This window comes from Mchenga conophoros, linkage group LG6, assembly GCF_057382185.1.
Source record: "Mchenga conophoros isolate Kocher_MC1m ecotype Shallow Benthic linkage group LG6, M_conophoros_male_GT1.1, whole genome shotgun sequence".
NCBI lineage: Eukaryota > Metazoa > Chordata > Actinopteri > Cichliformes > Cichlidae > Mchenga > Mchenga conophoros.
The window spans coordinates 39652159-39668104 of NC_140531.1; the positions used below are offsets into that span (position 1 = coordinate 39652159).

The 15946-nt window shown below is 40.8% G+C and overlaps 1 protein-coding gene across 4 annotated transcripts in view; it reads left to right on the forward strand.

Annotated features, from left to right (window-relative positions):
- Positions 1–15946, forward strand: part of rptor (regulatory associated protein of MTOR, complex 1) — a 208250-nt gene that overhangs the window by 132113 nt on the left and 60191 nt on the right. For all 4 annotated transcript variants that reach the window (XM_085278008.1, XM_085278009.1, XM_085278006.1 and 1 more), the window contains 4 exons: positions 4435–4510; positions 7670–7771; positions 14322–14405; positions 15421–15531. In XM_085278008.1, the coding sequence (XP_085134134.1) occupies positions 4435–4510; positions 7670–7771; positions 14322–14405; positions 15421–15531 (373 nt within the window). The remainder of the gene's footprint in view (positions 1–4434; positions 4511–7669; positions 7772–14321; positions 14406–15420; positions 15532–15946) is intronic.

A 15946-nucleotide genomic window follows, 5' to 3' on the forward strand; every position in this document is an offset into this window, starting at 1 on the left:
TTGGGTGGTCAGTAGAAGTAATTCAATTAAAAATGCTCCAAAAAGCATCAGCAGCACAAAACAGAGCAGAGGTCTAATTCAGTGATGAGCGACGATGAGGCCCAGCCGACACCGGTCGACTCCTTATGTCAGGACGACTGTCAGTCAAGGCTGGATATGAGTTATTAAAAAAGGGGATAAGCTGCCCACTGAGACCAAACCCTTTCTTTGTATCAGACTATAAAAAGGCTTTTTATCAAATCAAAATCAAATCACTTTTATTGTCACATCACATGTGCAGGCACACTGGCACAGCACATGCGAGTGAAATTCTTGTGTGCGAGCCCCACAAGCAACAGAGATGTGCAAACACAACAACACAAACGAGCAAAATACAAGAATGGCCAACCTGAAACTAATAAATATATGTACAATATATAATAGTGTATGCATTTCTGGATGTGTATACTAAATATTTTCCTACGTGTGTGTGTGTGTGTGTGTGTGTGTGTATACACATTTTTACAAATTAAATAGTAAAAAAAAAAAAAATAATAATAATAATAAAATATATAAAATATACAGAGTTGAATATGTGCAAAACAAGTGGCATTTATATACAGTGTGGAGTGCATAATGTTTTATTGCTTTAAACTTCGACAACTTCATATGTGTGTCTATGGAGGCTGGCTCACTTTTTAAGCCAGCCTCATCACACTTCTAGAAATAAGTTGCCCAGCTAGTCTAAAGCTACTGTAGCAACTTCAGCGTAGCGTCTAAATAAGCACGAGGATTAAACCCGATTGGGTTGGTTAGCAAGGTGTTGTTCCACGTTTGTCTTTAAAAATGAGTTGGATAAAAACAAAATAACACAATACAGCACTCTGACTTGTGCATCTAGAGGAATCATTTGTTTGCTAACTGCAATGTAAGATATTCATGTAAACAGAAGTCTTAGTTGAAACAGTGCATGAATATAATCAGGGCTAGTACGTCAAAAATTAGGCCTCATATGGCACCAACACTGTAAAACGAGCAGCATCTGTTCTTAATAGAGCAGTAGTGTGTGTTTGCACGGGTAATATTTTCACTGGAAGGCGACTACACCGGCTCCTGAATAGATATACGCTTCTGTTTTTGCAGCAGCTGACAGAAGCTGGAATAGCCACAAATGCTTTCTACATGCTGTATTGCATGTTTGCATGTTACACATTCATCAGTGGGTCCATTATGTCTTTAACAATGTGCTGTTGACCAAGAGTGCAACTCTATTATATCACATTGAGATAATGGGAAAGGCCATTAAAGCAGGAGTCTCAGACAGAGTGAACTCAGCATCAGTGGTTCAGCATCACATTACGTTGCTGCGTATCGACTGGGAACATGACTCAACCCCCGCCTCCTGTTAACTGAGGGGAAAAAGCCCCATCGAGGCCCAGAGTTCAATTGTCTGCAATAAGGAGCTGGAAAGTGAAGGGAGAAGAGAGACGGGCAGAAAGAGAGAAAAGAGAAGCTGTGATAAGGTTTGATGTGAGTTGCATAACCCCATGAATTAGAAATGATGGCCATGAGAGGAGAGCTTGTGTTTCCAACGGGATTAAAGGCTCCTCACTGCCCTCCTCAGGACCTCAGGCTGCGAATTTAAAGAAGCCCGTGTGCATGATGAGGAGTGCGAGGGAGAAAACGTGAGCTGAGCAAAATGAGTGTTAGTGGCAGGATGGAAAAAATGGCCCAGGTCTGGTTTATGACCTGCTTTTGTTGATTCTGCTTGGGGCTACATGAGAATCAGTAGATCTGAGAGTTTACCTTTTGAGGATGGTGCTAAAACAAAACCCAACCCTAAGCTTACCTCCAACCCTGGACAAGACTCAGGTTAATCTGGAGAATACCAAGAGGTTAAAAAACAGTAAATAGTGAAATCCCTGCCAAGTCTTTAGCAATAAAATGTAATATTTACTAGGGGTGCAACGATATTCGTATCGATATTGAACCGTTTGATACAGTGCTTTCGGTTCGGTACGCATATGTATGAACAATACAAAATTTGTAATTTATTTTATCAACTTTCCTTCTGATGATGCTGTCTGTGTTGAGCGCTCAGTGAATCTGCGTTCGACTACTCCGCCTAGGCTCGACAGTGCAGCCTAGGCGGAGTAGTCAAACGCAGATTCACTGAGCGCTCAACACAGACAGCATAGTCAGAAGGAAGAGCGCAGGGCACCTCCCCCACTCTCATTCAGATCTGGCATTTGGAATTATTTTGGTTTTCATGTGACGTATGACCCTGAAGGTAAGCGAGTCATGGACTAAAGTAAAACAGTATGTTGGATGTGCCACGCAATGCTCAATTACATGGGTGTGAACTAGTGTGTTAGCACAGTTAGCTCATTAACGTGTTGGCCGTCTAGCCCCATGCACGGGGCATCGGCGGTAGCTTGTTAACGGAGATTTGCCGTGTTGTGGCGTTAAGGTCATTTCAATGAGATTAACCTGAAAGCACTAGTGGGAACACAACGAATATGACTGCACATTTACACCGACATCATCCTAGTGCAAAGACAAGTGGAAGCAGACAAAAAAAAGCAAGCATGCTACTAACTTTAGCCGAGTCATTTAGACAGCCGTTAGCACATGATTCTCCTTATGCTGCTGAGAATATAGCCCAGAAGAAGCGGATAGTATAACTTTTATTTTGGAAAGAGACATTTCTCTGTAATAAACTCTCTTTTCCAAAGATGAGTGATTCCTCAATCAGATACAGGGCTCGCAATATCGCTAGCCCGACGTCCTGGAGCTAGCGATTTTTCCAGTCGGGCTACCAAAATCTATCTCTGCCCTGCCCGTCGGGCTATTGTAGGAAAAATATATGTCAATGCTTTTGCATTCTTTCAGAAATGTAGCTGGGTAATTATGTCATTGGCATCGGTGAGCCACTGCCAATATGTGACATATTGAAATCGCGTTTGAATTTGCGCTTGTTTTTTTGCTTTCACTTTGCAATCACAGGAACAGTGTATAGAGAGCGACAGCACTGATCTGTGAGTGATGATAATTTGTGCACCAATTCCTCTGACATTGTCTTATCAATCGTTAGCTTACTATACAAACATGACAAGTGAAATCTCCCGCAGCTTAAACATGTGAGAGGTTGATCGCGCAGAGAATCGCTGAGCTTATGTGAGTGCGTGTGTAAAAGCAGCAGGATATATATTTTAGTTCTGCTGAGCCAAATAAGACAGGTCAGGGTGAAGAAGTGACAGCCAAAGAAAAGCTTACCACAAAACGGAGAAGTTATGACAAATCAGACTATAAGGCAAAAAGAAAGTGCAGCTTTATGGTTTCATGGACAAAATAATTTCTGTGGCTGCAATATGACGAGCTAAATAACCAGGGCTGCACATAAGTGGTCCGCAGGTGCGCATTCGCTGTCAAAATAAAAAACATGCACAAGGGTTAGGGTTAAATTTAAAAACTGTACTTTTGAGTTAAAATATATATTTATAATTTTAATAAATGACAAATTAAAAAGGCATGAACATTTTTTTTGTATCGAAAAAATATCGAACCGTGACACCAAAGTATCCAACCGAACCGTGAATTTTGTGTATCGTTGCACCCCTAATATTTACATGTATTTTGGTTAAAAATGGAATAAATTAAAGGCCAGAGAATCGACATCAAGACTATTTCTGTTATGTAAAGAACTATTTTGGAAATTTTTGGAAATTGGCCGCCACTCTGAACATCCATGGTTTGTTTTTGGGGGCGTTTCCAGTTTACACAGTGTCCTGAAGCCCAATAATAATGAGCTGTGTGAAATGAGCCATGTTGCTTATGGTTTAAAACATGTGTAGCGTACAGTCACCAAGACTGGAGAACCACCACAAAAATACCACCGCACCAAATTTACTGTTGCTCCTGCATTAAGGTGAAGGATACATACAAATTATTTTCCAAGACTCTGGAAATTATATGGATAAAATTAGTCTGTTTGTTACCAGGGTCACTGTGGACAACATCGTATGAAGGTATTACGACAGTTGGCCTGGACTCATATGGAGTTCTGGTATATAGGATATAAGGTGAAGTGTCACAGAGTCCTTACCCTGTAATACATCGCTAGCACACATTGTTCTTTAGAAAATATCACTGGATCTAAATTCTTGGATTCAGGGTCTCAGTTCATGCCTGGTATGGAAAGAATTTTGAGTCTTAGCTGTTTGATATATGCAGCTTCTAACTCGTAAAGGTAGCAAACGGTGCCACAGTTTAATGCGATCTTCCTTTGGCCATCCCACACTACCAAATGTGATTGGCAGTTTTTTTTTTATTTATTCATTTATTTATTTTTTGTTATTCTTCCTGGAAAGTCCTGAAAATAAGTTTTATTTAAGGATCTTCCTCATGACATATGATGTCACTTACATGCGGTGTGTGTGTGTTTCCTCTCTACAGGCAAGCGTGGGACCTGGCCGTGGACATATGCCTCTCTCAGCTGCCCACCATCATCGAGGAGGGCACCGCCTTCAGAGTAAGTGTGTGTGTGTGTGTGTGTGTGTGTGTGTGTGTGTGAGAGACAAATAAGCACAGAGCCACTGATGCCTCTGATGCATCATGTTGTTGTGTTTTTTGGCATTAAATGCATGAAGCTTGGAGGCTAGGGGACCTCTAGCATTGATGGATGTCTTTCATCTTGAATGTGTCCAGCACTGACACCTGTAAACAACAAACTATTCTTGTTTGCACTGCAAGTTCGCCACCACCCGCATATACAGCATCTCTATTAATCTCTCAAGCACACTCGCACACACTCATCCCCGGCGGATTACATTGTAAAATGTCAAGTCTAATAACTCAAGTATGAGCGTCAAATAAAAAAATAGTTTCAGAAAGCACTGGCCCTGCACTTTCAGCCGCTCGACTGTTTATCGTTATATTTACTGACGAGGCAGGGGGCCGTGATGGAGATGCTGAGTGTAATGGAAGCGCTCTTCAAAAAAGCTGATTGAGCTGATGATGACTTAACAAATATGGGTCATCGTAACACTTTTTTTGTTTTGTTTTTTGTATCTGTGTGAGTCAACAGCGTATCTGTAACACTGTCTTGGTGTATTTTCCCTACAACATCATAAGTGATGTTTTTCAGGGCCTTTGCAGGTGGCCAGTTTCATTGTTGTGATCTTGTAGCTTTGATTGGTTTAAGCAACTAAAGTCTTTTATTGGGTTTTGGCAGCAGAGCTACTTGGTTAGGTTAAAGGAACAAACGTGTTTTAGAAGGTTTAAACAACTGAATTTGTCAGGACTATGAAACAAAATTACTTCGGTTTAAACAACAAAGCGATTTGATTAGGTTCTGGCAACAAAATGTCTTTGTTAGGCTCATGTGACAAAACTACTTGGTTGGGTTTAGGAGAAGATCCATTAGTCAGCTGGAACATCCATTGAGTTGAAGTTTAGTTTTCCAGAAAGAGACCCCAAATTTTATCAAATGTGCCCTTTTGGTTCTGGATGGAGCAGTGGATCTTTTCCAGACTGAGACACGACATGAGATCAGCAAGCCACCGACCATAGTAGGGCGGGGCAGCAGCTTTCCACCTCATCAAAATGGCACTTCTAGCCAAGAGGGAACCAAAGGACAGCACCCTGCGCTTTGCTCCGTGAATGTACTTATCATCCTCTCCCGCTGTACCAAAGAGAGCAAGTAGGGGTTGACAGCTAGTTTCAGGCCAGTAGCCTTGTTCAAAGTGCAGGAAACCACCTCCCAAAAATTTGCCAGGGCAGGGCGGGTCCAAAACATGTGGGTTAGATTGGCATCATCAGACCCGCACCTGTTACAGCGAGGGTCTAAAGTGGGATCAAGCTTAGCTAGTTTGGATTTAGATAAGTGGGCCCTGTGGACTACTTTGAATTGTAACAGGGAATGACGGGCGCAGAGTGATGTAGAGTTTACCAGAGAAAGGTCCCAGACGTCATCTGACATAGATATACCCAACTCCTTCTCTCATGTGGACTTGAGGCCCACAACGCGGGCTGGGGTTACACTGCACAGTTTGTTATAGATCCGAGACATTACAGCTTTGCCTGATAGTTGCAAATTAAGGAGCTCGTCCAGTAAGTTAGCAGCTGGAGCTTCTGGAAAGGACACTGTTTTTAGTATTGTTATAATTAATAACAGTCTTTTACATAAAAGTAAAAAATCCTGCAGCATCATTGCTTATAATGCTGTGGGAACAAGAATGAGCCGACCAACGGTTACTAGACTCTGCAACAACGATGGAGAACACACAGCAGCTTTTCCCATGTTAGGGCTCTTATATGGGAACTCCACCTTCTCTCCACCTGGCCCTGGGAGGTGAGCATCGCTCCCCCAGGAGCAGTTTTCCACACTCACTCCTCCTCCTACTTTCTCTTGCACTTGGGCTAAAAACACTTACCAACACTATAATTGAGCCTCTGAGGACTCCTAAAGCAGATCTGCCTGCTCCGTCTTTCAGGAGCCTTTAATTCCTCTCTGATGTGCTTTGACTCCTTTAGCTCTCTTTGTTGGGCTTTGTCACAGCTGAGTAAAGAAAAAAAAAGGAGAATGTTATTTATGGTAGATTGAGTCTCTGCTCATGTTAATTAACTCCTCTCTAGCACCTGTAAAACACCCCAACAGTCATATTTTATTTCATATGGAACCAAAAATGCCACTCGTGCCCCACATCTTTGTTACTTTATGTAATAACTTTATTTCTTTATGTATTTTTGATATTTCATGGCATTTTATAAATCTTTCTAAAATATCTTTTATGTAATTTGCAGCTAAAAAAGGAAAATTGTGTCATTCATCACAGTAACTACTTTATCAAGGCAACACATTTAAAATCAGTGTTCAGTTTTTAAAAATGTAATAAGTTTATGTCAGTGTAAAGATGTTGGTCCAAAGCAGGAAGCAGAGACCAAATTCAGGACAAAATGATGTTGTGTATGAATTTATTGGGATTTGATGAGCCAGCATTTTGTCATATTTCTTGTCTTGCAACAACCCAGCTAGTTATTTAACTACATGCCTGTGACGTTAATTTTTAATTAATTTTGACAGCTTCACCCACATTCGCTCATTGGTATACAGTATCACACATTTGTTACACACAGTACTGTATGGCTGTGTCTGTCAAAAGTCTCAACAGTAACAAATGAAAAAAAGTAGTTACTTTAGTAACATTACAGGTGTCATCTTTAAGTAAGCAGCGCTACTTTTCACAATTGTGTCAGTATCTGAGTGTGTAGGGTTATTAAGCTTTGATTATGCTCAAATTAATGTAACCATCCAACAACGAAGCGCTGATATTTTCCCCTCCCGACATCCATCAGCGGTCTACACGAGGCTGTCGCAATTCAAACACTCTGCGTGATCGAAAACTCTGCGGCCAGCAGCCAATCAATCAGACAATGTGCCATGACAGCAGAGAGAGGAGAGGGGAAGGTGATCATGACAGATCAGGATTTATGTTGTTACTGCAGTGCGGTGTCACTCCTGAGCTCATTATGTTCATGTTTTTATGAAATGATGGGCTTGTAACTGCAGGACTACCTCATTATGAGCGTGTGTGTGTGTGTGTGTGTCCATTTGAAAGAGAGAGAAAGCTGAAGCAGAATAAATGATTTGAAATGGTGATAAATATTTCATTGCTTCTTGTGTCCACAGCACAGTCCTTTCTTCGCAGAGCAGCTGACAGCGTTTCAGGTGTGGTTGACGATGGGCGTAGAGAACAGAAACCCACCTGAGCAGCTCCCAATTGTACTGCAGGTACAGACGCACACACACACACCTCGACACACACCCACAGCTTTATGAGACTGGAACTGCTGAGGACAAACGGTCCCCATCAAATGGCCGGGGACAGAACTGAACTCGGGCCACTGAAATAACTAAGCGAGCTAAGGAGGCGCTGCTTTCTGTGCCCACATTTCCATTTAAATGTAGATAATAATTCATAAAAGCAAGACGCTAATTTTCTCCACCTCGCCATTGCAGATAAACCAGTCAAATATAACGAGAAAACTATAGAAAAGGATATAAAAATCCAGCTTTCATATGCAAAACGTGGAACGGAGATCGCAAACCAAAAGAGAGACACTAAAGTAAAAGATGAAGATAAAAATGCTTGAAAAAGACAAGAAAATGAAATGAAATGCAATTATACTTTCAACATGCAATAATAATTCTGTATCAGTATGAGTCTTTGTTTTGCAAATGTCACAGTGCTAACAGGTCTCTTTTAATTTATTACACAACATACTCCTACCTTCAGGTCGTCCCTCGTGCAAATTGAGCTCATTATTTTCAGACCAATTATTATTTTTTTACAAGCCTGCAAGAAAACCTGCGACATGAATGTTGTGTTTTCTGTAGCGCTGAACTTTGTAGAAGCGGCTTGCAGCTCCTCTCTTATTTCACGAGGGGTCGCTACAGCGGGTAGCGCCGAGTTTTTGATTGGCACAATCCAACGAGGCATCAGTGTCTCCTCCCAGGATCAAACCCGGGATCTCGTTAGGCGAACGTGTAAACCACCACACTCTGGAGAGAGTGAAAGGTCCAAGAGTGAAATCTGGGCACGTCCTCGTAGAGTGCATCAGCTGCTGAGTAACTGCGGTCATATGCTTCATTTTCCTCTTCCCACCTCCACCACCACCATCACCCCGCGGGGTTGTACAGTTGTATTATATCACAGTACATAGTAGTGCTATATCACAGCATAGTAGCTGTCCGTGTTGAATGGTAATTTTCTGCTGACTCAGCGCGCTCCCAGCAGCAGCACGTCCATACAGCAGTTCTGTCGGGAGCCGTTAAAAGCTGAGGAAAAGGCAGACTGATCGGCGAGCACCGGGTACAGCGTGTGTGTGTGTTGTTGATGTGGATATAAGAGGAAAGGAGCAGCAGCCTTTGAGATTACACAACATATTGCAGCTGTACACCATAAGGGCAATGTCATCTAGTGTGAGGGCTACTTCCTGCTCCGTGATGTAATTGATGGGCACATAAACAGGTTTTCTACCTATTTAAGTATGCAGTTGCATAAGAATGAAGCTAAAGAGTCGGGTGAATTCTTACAGGATTTACAGTCAAAGGCCAAAATATAATCTGACTCAATTTGAAAAGTGCAAAGAGTGACAAAAAAGATGAGCAACAGGCAGGAAACCATCAATAACGCTCTTTAATGAAATGAGCAAAGGGAGAACAACAGAGCCCAGGAAGCAGTCCTTCATCCTGGACGGATTATTGGAGTTACAATGTTTCCAAGTTGTGACGCTATAGTAACAACAACACACTCAAACACGTGTTGTTTTTTTTAATCTTCTTCTCTATGTATCACCCAAGTGATTCATACCTGCAGGTGCATCATAACGTGACGCAACGTGCGTCGACGTTCATACATACAGCGTCATGAGAGGAAGCGCTTACTCACTGCACCGAAGGGGATGGGAAGCATGTTGTTGCACACATGAGCCGCTCCAGTAAACATGCACACGCACTTTAATGTGTGTGCATGTTTAGAGAATTGCTCAGATATTTATTTGCATAAAATGAGCTTATGATTAGGGCTGTGTGGAATCATAATAACAATTTTATTTGTGTAGCACTCTATAAATTCCTTTCCAACTTTTTTCACTTCCGATACAACGCCCGCGGTGTCTGACGACATTAATCTCCTGTTAAATCACAAAGCTGTATTCCTCACGGTGAGGAAGAGATTCGGACCACCTTGTTTTTCCGTAACGTAACATCAGCTATCAGATAAATGATCTGAACGTACTTGATTGTTTGCTGCTGCTGTTTCTAGTTACGCTTGTTTCTCCTTTCCCTACTGTTGGTCTCGCTGTGAGTGCAACCCCTCACACACTGAGTGGAGCTAAAACAACATAATGTTAATTTGACTGAGTTGACCTCAACATAATATGTTATTTTAAGTGTGACAAAGAGTTTCCACCAACTTTTACACTGAACATAACCAGAGTGAGAACAAAGGGGGAAAACCTCATGGCTGAAAGTATTTCAGGTGGAAAGTACCTCCTAACTATTGAACCCTTGCTGTTAGCTTCCTGCATACTATGTTAGCTATCCTCTTAGCAACTGGAGTCCTGACGAAGCAAGCTAAACTGAATTGTTCCATTGTAACCTGATTAGAGATGGACCGATCCGATATTACGTATCGGTATCGGTCCGATACTGACCTAAATTACTGGATCGGATATCGGAGAAAAATAAAAAATGTAATCCGATCCATTAAATGAGTCATTCCTACTATTCGGTGCCATTTCAGTGTGATCACTCTTCATCAAAAAATACAAAATTTTGAATTATTTTAACATTTCATCTAAAAGAGGGATTTTCAACCTATAAGAAAAATGTATTGGTCCAGCTAAGGATATTATATTATAATCTTTTTTAAAATCAAAGTCTTTACCCATGACGTGCCAAATGTCCACCCTGTTACAGGACATTCAATTTTCTATTAATAACTGTTTTGAATACACAGTTATAGTAATATTTACATTTTCTAAAAGCTACAATGTCCCTTTTTAAAATCTGCAAGGAAATTTCATGTTACAGTGCATAGCAATAACAGGGGTGACGGTAACAGGGGGGAGATTTTATGCTAAACTTAGCCATTACTACTAGTATGATGAACAACAAGCTAGTACATGGTGACCACTAAGAACCATTTTTAACATGTTTATTAGCCATATTATAAAAATTACCAAAAAAAATTGTTTCCACTATTAATAAGCGTAACAGGTTGGACGTGTTATGCTTTGCCACATTACAAAATCTTGCTAAAACATTGAAAAAAGGGTTGATTAAAGAGTGGTACTTACTCGTCTTCTTCTTGAAAGTTTTCCCTCCAAAATATGTTACATCCGGGAGTGTCATGTGACTAAAAGAATAATCAGGTGATGTGTTCTATGGAATTCTTATCAGAGTAACAGGGGTGACAGTTGATTCAGGGACACAACATTTTTTAAAGATTTTAAGTATTAAACATGCATTAATAATAAAAAAGAACATTTGATGAGGAACATTAGAAATAAGCCAATCCAGAAATGATGAAAAATTTAGATTTTTTTTTTTTTTTTAAGTTATATTTGTAACTGAAGTCGAGCAAGCATGACTGGGGACATAGTACTTTAGTGACTTGTGCTAAAATAAAAGTAATTTACTTTTAATGTATTTATCCTGTGTATATATCAATGTGTTCTATGGTAGAGGGGGGTTAAACATACAAGAAAATGGTTTAGAAATAAGCATTAGACAAGTTTTACACTAAATATACCATATTATGTCATTAGGACTCAAATGGCACCGAATAGTAAGAATGACCCAAATATCACGAAAGCACCTCACAAAACTTGCAACACGCCGTAACTCACCTCAGAACGTTAGCAGTCGGAGCAGTATGCATCACGTGATAGAGCGGCTGTGGCATGCGGGACCTGTCGGTGGTCTGGATAGCATGTGGAGCTTCGCTAGCAACCTGGCATTTCATCTCCGACAAAGTTATCCCCGAGAGAAGTAAAGCAAGTGTGTAAGTCCATCTCTGAATGTAAAGCATTCCTGCGTTAAGCTTAACAAGCGACTGCCTCTCGCTCTCCGGCTGCTACTTCAATCATGAAACTACTTAATGATCAGCTGATCGGCTTTTCTGTCGCGAGTCCGTCTGTCTTGTTTGTTTTTGGCCCACTTTGCACCAGAAAGAGGAAACCAGCGGCTGAACAACAGCAGAACGTTTAAGCTTGATCAGCTGTTGTTAGAATGTATTTATTATTACTTTCTACTCGAGGATCTTTTTCTACGTAGCTGACGCTGGTAACTGTGCAGGGGCGGATCTAGCAAAGTTTAGCCAGGGGGGCCGATAGGGGATGAACAGGGAAAAGGGAGCACAAAGACATACTTTTCTTTCTTATTCTCATTTAAAATGTCGAGCTTTTAATAAATAATTATTTGACACCCAAAGTTTTAATTTGATGTAAAATGAATAGAAGTCAATTACTGTATATAGTGACTATTAAGTCTAATATATACACCCTAGTAAGCTATAGTACTTTTTCCTTTGGGAAGGTACCATCTGTGCAGTCTGCAATTTTGTTGAAGAAAGATGTTGAATCTATTTAATATTTCTTGAAAAATAATTGATTTCTGTGCATTTTTTTCACACTTCATCAAATTAAGGTTGATTACGTCGATTAAGCATCATGAGGTGGCGCGTGAGGGGTGGTTCCCTATTTTTTATTTTTTTATTTTTGTTGTTGCTGGGAGTTGGAACCCTATTAGTTAGGTTTCTTAATATTTACGCTAAGTACTCTTTAAAATACCAGAATAGGGAGGATGGTGTAGGTTTAAGTTTATTAGATTGATCAGTATTGCTGAACTATGAAATATTTTTTTTGTATACAGGTATAACAGAATAGCTTTAGTGTAGTTGTTGTTTTAAACTTGAGTATGAACTTGCAGGCTTGCAAAATGCAGCAAGATATTTTAAAAAACAGTTTTGTTGATTAAAAAACACTATATCGGATTCATATCGGATTCATATCGGTATCGGCAGATATCCAAATTTATGATATCGGTATCGGTATCGGACATAAAAAAGTGGTATCGTGCCATCTCTAAACCTGATCCAGCTCTTCAAGTCCTAATTGGACAGATATCAAATCTAAATACTAGATCGGTAAATTAATTTCAATAATCAATAACAAACTTCCATCCATAGACCTATAAAAAGTACTAATGATTTGGCCAAACTGATGCATTAAGGAAGGCTGTTCCAAAGTTGAGCACCTCAAAAGCATGGCCTAATTGTAAACAATGTTAAAGATGGCTGTAGCTTCTGAGTGCCTTAAACCTGCTGGCAGGGGCGACTCCTGGGTGTGCAAAGACTTGCAGTTGTCTAGCACCGTACAGAAAACGACCCTTGGATTCTTTTCTCTCTGCCCTCTGTGGAAACTGCCCTGATGACTTTATTGGGCTCAATCAGTAGTTTTAGGTTACATTGAAGAAAAGATTAAGTTCGTTTTTGAATTATGGTTATTGTTACAGTCATTAAGGAAGGATAGTCAAGGGTGTGTTGTGTCCGTGACTTCACTGTTAGAGCTACTGCTCATTCGTCGCGTCCGGGTCCAAAGAGATGGCGGTGGGGAAATTGCTCAGTTCCTGGCTTCATTATGAGACTTCACTAATTAGTGGGTGATGTCACCATGCTATGACCATTTTTACACTGACTATGCATCTAAAAATATATAGAGAATTGGGAAAGGGGTGGGGACTGGATGAGGAATGAGATTTTTTTTTTCCTTTAAACCGAGATCAGGAGGATTTCTTTAGTATTTTTGCCAGGTGGCTTTTTTCCTTCCTGCAGAGCACGCGCCTGCGTCACACACTTCCTTGTTCCCACACACTTCCTCAGAGTTGAAGGCATCCCTGGTCCGGTCTTTCCCGGATCTGTTTCTGTGGTCACACCCTGCGGGTCGAAGGCACGGAGGAAGTCATTAATACATTATGATTCCCTGGAAATTTCTTAATGTATGTGTGTGTGTGGGTGTGTATTCCTGGGTTCCTCCATATGCTTGCTCCCACACACACTGCAGGGTGGTCACATGGGGATGGACCAGTGTCCAGCCTTCACACAGGCTTTGTGGCACACTGCACATAATGTTAGTCCAACCAAACATACACGCATACAATTTGAGCGCTTAACATTTGCGTCCTTAAAATACTTCTACTTGGCCAAAACCGTTACATCGTGATCCCGTTTGGCATCTCTGCTGCTTTGGGTTTTTCTTGGCTCAGAATCGGCCTGTGGGGCTGACTGCACGCGGCAGTAAGCATGATCGCAGCACACAACAGCGGCAATGAGTTCATTGGACAGAAATCTGTGCATGTTCCTGTTATTTTTGTCTCTTTGGTAAAAAACAAACAAAACAAAAAACAATTCAAATGAAACCCCAATTAACAACAAAAGAATGCCAATTACATCATTCAAAAGGGTAGGGGATTTTCCTTTGGGGCTTAAGTGGCTGCCAAAATTTCTCTGCAGGGAAAAAAAAGCCCAATCAGGTATTTACCCGTACCAGTATCGCAGTAAGATCTCAAATAACATGGCAGCCAAGAGGACGCACCCTGCCGCCCACTCATGAAATCTGGTGCCAGTGTGTTAGCAGTACTGGTGGGAGAGCCACCTGTTTTACTGCACCTCTACGACATTTCTGCTCTTGTTCTTCCTCCTCCTGCTACTTTAATCTTAGACTTCCTCTCAGTTCAGAGGCGGCAGCATCGACCTTTGACCTCTGCTCTCTTTCAGGTCCTCCTGAGTCAGGTGCACCGGCTGCGTGCTCTGGACCTGCTCGGACGGTTTCTGGATTTGGGACCCTGGGCCGTCAGTCTGGTGCGTTTTTGCTATGAATGTTTAAAAAAATAACAATCGCAACCCTCCATCCTGTGCTCAGCACTGGAGGCAGGGAGCGCCACGTGTCCTTTAAACACATGCCTCTCATAGCTTACATCATTATCTCTTTATTAAAAGGAAATATGAAACTGAGTTTGTTTTCACTGATTTAGAGGTTTGCAAAGCTCGACAATATTCACTTTTGTAAACGTATCCAAGACAGAAAAAAATGAAGAATCTAAGACTTGTGTCAGGATGTGCAAAATATCTGTTATGCAATTTTTTTAGGTTTTAAAAACACTATGACAGCTGAATATTAGGTTATTGTTTAGATTTCTTGCATTTTGAAATGGGCAGTGGACCTGGCTGTACTAGTTAGCATGCTGCTAGCAGTTTGTCTTCTTTTTTGTTAATTTATTTATATTTTAAATAGGATATTAGTGTTTTTAGTGGATTAAAGTCAGGTGCTGCTGCCCGTCACTGAGGAGAAAGCAGATACATCTGAAGACTGAATGTAAAACCATCAGCTGTATGCTTTTTTTAGTTACACGTATAACACCAGATTATTATCTTATTATGAACAGGACGCTGCTGCATCTGTAAAACCTCCAGTGAAAATCTTTTTAGAATTTAGCATTTGTAATTCAGATCAATATAAGTTTAAGATTAAAATCCCAAAGTATGGTGTTTTTGCTGTTGGATAGTTTATTTAATTGGATATTGTATAATAGCCAAATTGTTAGCACGCTCCTCGAAAAGAGGATCTCTCGTTCTTTTAGCTAGAAGGTGAAATAAGTCCAAAGCCAGGTTGTATTTTCAACAAGTCTTTCGGGCTCCCAGCTTGTGCTCGGCTACTTTTCATTCTGGTGTTCGCCTTGACTTTTGTAAACCACAGGTGCGTCTCGGCCTTCACACTTGGACGGTCAGGTTCAACAGCAAAGTTTGACCCATAACGGTAACATCAATACAGCTTTATAAACACCAGCGCTCCGTGTTTGCCTGTTCTGTGTTTCAGGCCTTGTCCGTGGGGATCTTCCCCTACGTGTTAAAGCTGCTTCAGAGCTCAGCCAGAGAGCTGCGGCCGCTGCTGGTTTTCATCTGGGCTAAAATCCTCGCTGTGGACAGCGTACGTAAAATCACACTCTCACACTTCAAAGTCCAGTTTATTCTATATTATTATATTTATTTTCATAGACTGAAAAAGGTTCATTTACTTGAATTAACTTTTTCCTTGTTTCCTACAATAATTTATCTGATTTAACTCCTCCGACACTTTTTGAAGATGTTTGAATCAGACGCAGACTTTGATCTCGAGCTTCACTGCTCGTCACTTTGTTTCATGTTACAGACGAAAAACATGATAAACCCTGAAGTACAGAAGCAGCTTGTGGCATTGGAAGAGCTTTCTGGCGCTGATGAAATAATTAGGAGTAATCTAGGATTTACATCTCAATTCTGCCATGTTTCATATTTTAGTCCCTGCTCGGGGCCGTACGCTCCTGCAATAATAACATTTATAATCAGTATTCATGCAAAGTTTT